The 8,766-nt window shown below is 60.2% G+C and overlaps 2 protein-coding genes across 2 annotated transcripts; both read right to left on the bottom strand.

Annotated features, from left to right (window-relative positions):
• Positions 1-15: 15 nt before the first annotated feature.
• BKCO1_1000207 (rna binding protein mssp-2) lies at positions 16-1,899 on the bottom strand (the record flags this gene model as incomplete). The annotated part of the gene is made up of 3 exons (XM_020269579.1): positions 16-711; positions 761-851; positions 917-1,899. The coding sequence occupies 3 exons, from the start codon at positions 1,897-1,899 to the stop codon at positions 16-18; spliced, it is 1,770 nt and encodes a 589-aa protein (XP_020135246.1).
• Positions 1,900-5,223: 3,324 nt separating this feature from the next.
• On the bottom strand, positions 5,224-7,364 carry BKCO1_1000208 (nadph-cytochrome p450 reductase; the record flags this gene model as incomplete). The annotated part of the gene is made up of 2 exons (XM_020269580.1): positions 5,224-5,520; positions 5,574-7,364. The coding sequence occupies 2 exons, from the start codon at positions 7,362-7,364 to the stop codon at positions 5,224-5,226; spliced, it is 2,088 nt and encodes a 695-aa protein (XP_020135510.1).
• Positions 7,365-8,766: the final 1,402 nt, after the last annotated feature.

Raw genomic sequence — 8,766 nt, forward strand, 5'->3', positions numbered from 1 at the left:
AAGTGTTGAGAACAATCACTCGCGGTCGCTCGGGGCGTTGCTCGAGGACGAAGAGTGGTCTCCGTGAGCAATGACAGGAGTAGTGGGGCGAGGCTTCTCCACCTCCTCGGCTTCCACCGTGACTGAAGGAAGGTTGTTGTTGGTAGTAGTCTGCGAGAGTTGAGATGAGCTAGCCACCATGTTGCGGAAGTTTCGGTCGTAGCGCGGCTGGTAGTTCTGCGAGTTGGAGTTGGCGAGGAAGTTCTCAAACTCTGTGGAGGCTTCCTTCTGAGCAGGTGTAAGGTTGCTGAGACGTTGCTGGGGAGCAATCAGGCTGCCGTTCCCGTTTGCAGCCCTGGATTGAAGCACGCCGTGCTCGAACTCGGCGGCTCGGAACTGACGAGCAGCAGCAGTCTGCTGCTTGAGGACCTTCTGCTCTTGCGTATCGGCATAACGGATCTGGATGACGTGGTCCTCGCCGTCGGGGACCGAAACAGGGGTGTTGTTGAACTTCTTGATCACATCCTCACAGATATCGCGACTCTCGAAGCGAGCGAAGCCTACACCACGACCATGACCGCCACCGTCGCGCAGGATCTTGCTGGAGCAGACCTTGTAAGGATGAAAGATTGAGGTCAGTTCGGCTTCGTTGATGTGGCGAGGAATGTTGGAGACGTAGAGGTTGGTGTTGGATTCGTCCGAGAACTTCTTCAGCTTGGCGTAGAAAGATTCCTAGACGAGTGAGTGCCATTTCATGAACCGGACGCGCATTGAAAACTACCCTTGCAAAGCTGACCTCGTAACCGAGGTAGTGGAAGCCACGAATGCAGTTCTCGGCATCCTTGAAGTTGTAGTACTTGATGAACCCGTAACTGGAACGGACGTTGTCAGCAACCGACTGAGAGACGAGGGGTGAATGACTGGATTTGGAACGTACCCTTTGCACTGATTAGTCTTGACATCAATGATCGACTTGGAGCTCTGAATGTCTCCGAAACGCATGCCCCACTGGTGAAGCATCTCATCTGTTGTCTCCGGAAGAAGGCCGCGGATGTAGACGTTGGTCTCGCCGTTCTTGTTCTCCAAGCTGCGGTCCAGAGGCTTGATAGGCGAGCTTGGAGCCGGAATGGCCCTCGGGATTGACGGCTCTTTCGTAAGCAAATCCTGAATCTCGCTGGGAATGGACGTGATCTGAGCTGGTGCCTTGTTCAGCTGAGGGACGTAGAACGGACCCAAGTGCGAAGGAGACGGCGTGCCACTTCCGGGATAAATGGCGTTGGGAGAACCGTTCATGTAGACATTGGGATGATAAGCAGCATTGTTTCCGGTGTACGGCGTGCCGGGAAGGTCCTGCTCCGTAGAAGAGATGGAGTCTCGTCGGGGGGTAACAAGCGAAGGCTCGGACGAGGAGAAACGCGAGGCCCAGCTGCCGTTGATAGGGCTGTTGTTGTCCATCATCTGGTGACCGTACTGAAACGCAGCCGGAGGAACGTAGTGGCTCATCGGAGTCTGGACACCGGGCGAGGAAAGTCCGGGGTAGTTGTTGAGTCCAGGGATCATCTGGTGCTGCTGATAGACCATGGCATGCTGGCCATGCTGCATCTGCGCCTGGAGAGGCACTCCTCCAAGCTCTGCGGACGATGCTGGGACATGAGAGCCCGGCTTAGCCGAGCCGAGAGATGGGTGCATGCTCATACCGGCAAATCCCTGGGTAAGTGCAGCCAGGCTCTGGTCTCCCACAAGTCCGGGGTATGGCAACATGCCAGGGTGTCCGGTGCTCAGGAAAGAAGGACGCTGGGCTTGGCCCTGGTAGTTGCCATACATGGCGGCGCGATTGCCATAGTTCGCGACGGGGTTGCCGAAGTTGCGCTTGCGCTGAGACTCAATGTCGGTGAGAGTCGCCATGGCCGAAGACTGCATGTTCTGGTCAGCTCGAAGATTCCGTGTGAGATGAAGATGGGGTTAGATGATGAGGGGGGGGGGTCAATGTAATGGGCGGGTGAGAGAGTGAGGTGAGCTGAGAGGAGGTGTCGCACCGGTGCGAGGACGGGTTCTGTTAGTTGATAGGCAAGCTACCGTTGTCCGGCTGTCGGATTGACCTGCGCCATGACCGTTATCATCCACTCAAAAGACCAATGGCACGACGGCGAGCGACATGGCACGGCGTGCATGATGTGCTCGGCAGGCCTCAGGGATGGTGCGGCTCTCGGCATCGGCGGGTGCCCAGCGGTGGCGAGCCGGCGGCGAGAGGGTATCGATGGAGCCGGACGTACCTGACGATGATGTCTGATCGCTTGAAGATGTGGGGAAGCGACTGCGAGCAAAAGCTGGCAACGGAAGTCAGCGGGGAGTCCGGGAAGGGGGCGGGAGCGTGGCGGGCTGGAGCAAACTCACTTGGTCTGGAAAGCTACAAAGAAATGCAGAGCTCTGAGGCGGATGGGTGGCGGTGGACGGAGAGTTGTGAGGGGGGAAAGGAAGAAGGAGAGGGAGGCTGCGGCGGCGAGGTGAAAGATATACAGATGCTGCTGCTGGGCGCTAGCGGCGAGGGAGTGGGCGACGGGTGTTGTTCTGGAAGGAGGCAACGTCAGTGAGAGGCAGCGGCAGGTGCAGACGAACATGCGCCGCCGTCGCAACGCCCTCCGCTCCGCGCGCCGCGCGCCGCGGGCAGCGACTGCAGAGGCTGGAAGCAGGAAGTCCGCGGCGACCTGGCGTGGTCGCCGTTTGGGGAGCTGTGGCCGCGCACCTGGACGCCTCGGAGAAATGCACCTGCCTGCCTGCCCTTAAGGATAGCCCGGGGAAGCGGTCTCAATAGCGATGTCTGCGCAAGATCACGCTGCCTTCGTGTCCTGGATCGAGGGCAAGTGCCACTTTAAATGCACGGCGGCAGTCTGTGCGAAGGGGCTGTAGTAGACGGACCAGGGTGCGATTTGGGGTGAGGCGGTTTCTTTTGCAGCTTGTACAGAGTCACTCAATGCGAACCACTCTCCAGCGCTCCCAACTGAGACAGGAACAGCATGCAGGCGGCTGAAAAGACCCTCGCCCCAGAGCGCGCACTGCCTCGGCGCGTCCCCCCGAAGACGCCAGAGCGACATCGCCGGCGGCTGCGGACGGCGACGTTGGAAGCGCGCAACACCGCCGACTAGTCCAGGACTACCATGCCCCAAGCGTCCTGCATCACGGCAGCAGCTCGTTTACGGCCCGTTTCATCTGCGCGGCCCTGTCTTTACCTTCCATCAGCTGCTGTCGTAATGCGTGCCAATCTCTGCCGGCAGCCCGCCCCGAGTGTCATGACCGCACCGTCAAGCCGAGACGGAGTGGCCTGCCGCATTTGACGTCAGCTTCGGCGTTGGAAGCGCTATCGTTACATCCCACAAGGCGGCCTTCTTACTTTAAGCTGGGCGTGAGCCAGCGCAGACACCAACCCGGCTGGCACAGGCCCCCCCAGCCCTGTGGATCTGCGAGATTCCCGCGGGAAGATGCACGCACGTTGCTTGCCAGTTCCCGGTCTGGAATCTTGCCTGTGCATTCGGTTGTCATACATATACGTGTCTGCCCTCCTGGTATTTCAGCACAAGCCTTGACGGCCCAGGGACCGGCCGCCCTCATGGCCTCCTTCGCCTCCATCCGTGCCTGACTGCCTGCCAGAAACCACGCCCGTCAGCCGCTCCCGCAGCTCGCTCCGCACCAAACGCATACGCCAGCCGGCGGGCGGCAGCGGGAAGCAAGGACACCTCCAGGGCGCCGGCATCAAGGCTCTCTAGCCTCTCGGTGATCAGGCCCGCTTCTTGTTCGCGAGAGGCTAAGGAGGCACCGCAAGACATTGTTGCTAAAGCAGGAAACTCGAAATAACGACTCGCCCGTGCTGGTGCAGACCCTGAGAGCCATTGGTGTCATGCAGCTCCTGCGGTCCGCGTTTGTCAGCCCGCGAGCCTGGTTTGAGTGACGCGGAAGACACAGGAAGATTCCCCTAGCTGGTGTGCAACGACGTCTTACTCTTTGAGGCGGCCTGTGCGGCTGGTGCTTCGTGGGCGCATACCACATGCGAGGGGCGCCAGAAGCGTAGCCGCTCCAGTGGCCGTCTTGAGCGCCAGCCCGCTTCGTCGAGTGGTGCCCGCTGGGCCGGACACGGCGCCTTCGATCGGGCTTCGCGATGAGACGTGGCCGGCGAGCGTGCGGATCAGCGCGTCCGGGGAATTCACGATGCGCCCGCCGTTCTCCTGACGCCGAGTGAGATGGGACCTGTCACATCGTCCCGCTGCAGCGCGGCCCTTAACGCGCACCCATATCAGCAATCTTGGCTGGTGCTACAACAGACAACGTAACAGGCGACCTCGGCGCGCGGACGCTCGGGTGGGATCGACGGGAGCGCGGGCGGGCGCTGGGCTAGCAATCAGAGTTGTTTCTTGATCATCTGAGGTCGTGGGGGCGTCGGCCTGCATCCTGGCTGCTGGGACCGATCGCGCATCAAGGCGTAAGCACTCGCACGCAAAGGGGGCTTAACCTCTCGCTTGAATGCAGGTATTTTGCTCCGTGGGCGCCCCAGGTTTCACAGCTGCGCGTTCGGAAGCAGGCAGAGTCGTCCGGACGCCCTGTTCAGCATGCCGGGAGCCACCCGTCCAACTCCCCCCTCCAGCACCGCCGACGACGCCGCAGCGCGCAAGGCTGCTGCTCCTGACCGCCGTTTCCCTGCGTCTTTTCTTTTTCTGCGGGCAAGACTGCCCCCGGCGCCGGGCTCGCGTTTGCATGACGTTGCTGGCGCCGGCAGTCGCTGTGCCGCCGCCTGGATTGTGCGTGCCGGGCCCTTGGCCCCCGTGACGTGACCCCGGATGCAGGAATGCGCTCTGGTGAGCACAAGGCAGCTGTGGCTGAAAGAGGGATTCGCTGCGGAGGCATTCCTCAATGGGATCTGGTGCACCCTGTGGTGATGGGAGACGCTGCTGTGGTCCGCCTGTGATCTTGAAGACTCCAGGGTCCGCCGCCGCACTCGCTCCGATGCCGCTAGCCGCTCTTGGCCCGCCTAGCACACTCGTTGCAATCCATGGCTTGCTTCGAATATTTACTCTGTGCATTACTCTATTCCGTTCAGACGCCAAAATTGCCAGATCGAAACTATGCATCCAAAGAAGCTTGTAGCGAAAATACATCAACCCCGAACAACCCCTGCCGACACAACACAGCCGTAGAACTGTCTAGGCGATGTCTTGAACATAGAATTTGGTCTAAAAGCAATCTCTTCAATGCCGCCTACGACCAAACATCCTCCTGGTACTGGTTCGATGCGCGCATTGACTTCACAATCTCCTCACCCTTGGACTCTGGCAGCCCACGCTGCTTGGAGACGATCTGGCCAAGTAGATCGTTGACAGCGCGCGCCATGTTCGCAGCATCACCGCAAACGTAAAAGTAGGCCTTCTGTTGCAGAAGTTGGTCGACAGTCTCGGCATTCTCCTGGATCTTGTGCTGCACGTAGACCTTGTTCGGCCCCTCGCGAGAGAAAGCGGTGTGCATCTCGAATTTATCGCCGAGATCCTTCTGGTATTGCTGTGCAATTCGTTAGCAGGCACGCAACGTGGGTTTGGACCGTTTCTACTGACCTCCCACTCCTCCTTGTAAAGGTAATCCTCGGTACTCTTGCGGCAGCCGAAGAAGAGGATAGTCTTGCCGACGTTTTCGCCAGCGCGAGCCTGCGCCGCACGTTCCTGGATGAAGCCTCTGAAAGGCGCGACGCCGGTACCGGGACCGACCATGATGACGGGCTTGGAAGGATCCGTGGGGAGCTTGAAATTCGAGTGACGGACGTGCACGGGAACATGAATGCCATCATACTTGTTACGAGGACCGGTAAGAGCGTAGTTCAGACCATGAGGGTCAGGTTCCGCGACACCATGCTGCTTCTGCTTCAGCGCCAGAAGATAGTTCGTGGTAACACCCTTGACGACATGCGGCGCTCCCGGCTTCTCGATAGACTCGACGACAGCCGTAATGGAGATCTTGTCCTTTTGGACGAGCGAAGACGAGGAAATCGAGTAATAACGCGGTTGGATCTTGTGCAGACCTTCGATCATGATCGAAAAAGGAACCTTTGGCCACTGTTCGCCATTCGACTGGAGCTCCAGCAACTGCGCAATATTCAGGTTCAGAGAAGAAACCTTCTCCTGGAAGTAATCCTTGTCGCCGCCCATCTTAGCCATTTCGGCCTTGATGGTGTCGTTGGGAGCGAATTGAGCCAGAGAAGAAACGAACTGACGGGAGACGGGGGCACAGATTTCCATGTGATAGCGCACAACAGCGTCGTAAGTGGTTGGCGACGGGAAAGGGACTTTGGCGGTAGGATCGGTACCCTTGACGCCAATCACCGCATCGCGCTTCTCCGCCAAACCAAGGATCCGGAGGAATCTGTCGACCTCTTTGCCCGCGTTGGTGGGCCAGACCGCAATATGATCGCCAGTAGTGTAGGACAGATTGGAGCCGCTGATGTCGACCTCGAGGTGCAGGCAGTTGCGATCGTCGGTGGTGAAAAGTTCTCGAGACTCGGCAATTGGCGCAATGTATGGGTTGTGGGCGTTGTACGGTCCCTTGGAGTGGCCTTCCAGATGGTTCTTGTTGGGCTCGCCGAGATAAACAGTGTTGTCCTCAACGTTCATATCATCCTTCTCTTCAACGTCAAAGACAGGTTCGTAAACAGCCTCGCGTTCCTCGAGCTGCATGGCCTCGGTGAGAGCAGCCCACATGGGATCCTTCCAGGCGAGGAAGTCCTCTTCCATGGTACCCGCGCCATCGTCACCCTCGCCGGCAGCGCCAATGCGAGTGGCGCCCAGCTTCTGGAGGGCCTTATCGACATTGCGAACCATAGAGTTGTAATGCTCGTAGGTGTTGTTACCCAGACCGAAAGCGACGTACTTGAGATTTTTCAGGGGCCCGTCAGCCGCGGCAGCATTCTCGCTGAAGGTGGAGTCCTCGCTGGTGATGAACTCGTAGAATTCGACCGCGTTGTCTGTGGGCTCGCCCTCGCCGTAGGTCGCCAGCACGAATATGGCAACCTTGTCATCGGGGAAGACGTCCAGGTTTTCGTAGTCGTAATCCTCCAGGTCAGCAACCATCGTCTTCAGGCCGAAACGAGAGGCGCCCTCCTTGGCCAGACGCGAGGCATAGTCCTCAGCGGTACCGGTCTGAGATCCGTAGAAGACCACGCAGTTCTTGCCCGTCTCGTCCATCTTCTCGATGACGTTCCTCGACTTGCCGGCCTTGCCGCCATTGGCGTGGGCGAGCGAGTTTGCATATGGATCGGTGGGTTTGGCCCAGTAGGTGCCCTTGGTAAAGTATGCGACGGTGCCCACCAGGATGACGGCGAGCACCACGATGTCGAGCGTGTCGAGTTGCGCCATGATGTCTGCTTGAACGAGAGTCAGCCGATGCTGGACGCGGCAGAGATATAGGCAACGCTAAAACTCACCCGGCGCGCGCGTTGTCTGGTGCCGGGGCTAGAGGCCGTCACCGAGTCTGCCCTGTGTTGGCTACGTGGTCAGAGGAGCGGTGATTCTGCGGCACGGCAGGCCGAATAGTCCGAAGTGGGAGAGCGAGTTCGGCTTGTCTGGGGCAACCCGAAGGGTCCGGTGATCGCAGCGCGGTCGTGCGGCCGTGCTGAGGCAGAACAGTTGTCTGCAAAAGGACTGCTTGGGGGCGGAGTGCACGTTTTATGACGGGCTGATGATCGATGACAGTGACAAGTAGTCCGTAGTCGCTGTCTGTCGCCTCGGGTCTCGTAGTCAGCGGAACGCGGTCTCGGAAAGCCAGGCTGGACTGAGCCGTGGATGCCCTCCTTTAACTGTGCTTTTAAGGCCAATTAGGGCACGGCGGGGAGGCTTGGCCGGGGGCGGTCGGCCTACAACGCGGAAGAGCAGCGCTCCGGACACGGCGCCCGCGCTCCCAGATACCCGCGGCGGCGGCTTACGGCGGCGTTCGGCCAGGCGAGAGCTCGGCCGGCCAGCATCACCCGCTGCATCAGTGCTTCGTGCTTCGTGCAGCTTGCTGCTGCTGCGTCGGGCTGGCGAATCCGGAAGCCCACGGTACGATGGTCTATTCTTGGTAATCCTGACTATCCTGGGCTGCTCCGGAGCCTCGGGCACGCGGTCGGCGGGCCCGGCGCAGTCAGCACTCACCACCGGCGGCCGTGGGCTCACAGCGGGGGATGGCCCGCTGCTGACTACGACAAAGACGTGCCGGCGTGGCTGCGGGGGTGGGCAACCAGAAGAATAAAGGGTGTCCCGGCGACGCTCGCATCATCCGCCCACACGCCCGTCAGCCCCAGGCTCCCGGCTGAGGTGGGCGCCGAGAGACGTGCACCGAGACATCAGCACACACCCAAGGCCCCCGTCGAACGCGGCCCGCTGGCTGCACTCGCAAGGCACAGGCGCGCCGTCATTAGTGCGCGGCAGGCTGCGCAGGCATTCCATTGCTTGGGGCAGGGGCGGCTGCACACTCAGCAGACTGCTGCGTCGGCGGCCAACGGCCATGGCCCACGGCCTGCAGCAGCCCTGGCAAGAGCCTTGACGTGCAGGCAACGGTTTCGTTTGTGAAGACCAGGGCTGGCGCGCCACCCGCTCGCGTGAAGGAAGCACTCAGGAGACGGCGACGCGGCAGCTCTCCAGACGCGCAGGAACAGGACAGACAGGCACAGGAGCACGCAAGCACAGCTCGGTCGCGCGCCCTTGGACCCGTCGCTCCGCCGTGACTCGCCGCAACACCCGTCGATCATCGCCGGCGGACCCTCCACTGCGTCAACCCATT

The sequence above is a fragment of the Diplodia corticola genome (assembly GCF_001883845.1).
Source record: "Diplodia corticola strain CBS 112549 chromosome Unknown scaffold1, whole genome shotgun sequence".
Lineage (NCBI taxonomy): Eukaryota > Fungi > Ascomycota > Dothideomycetes > Botryosphaeriales > Botryosphaeriaceae > Diplodia > Diplodia corticola.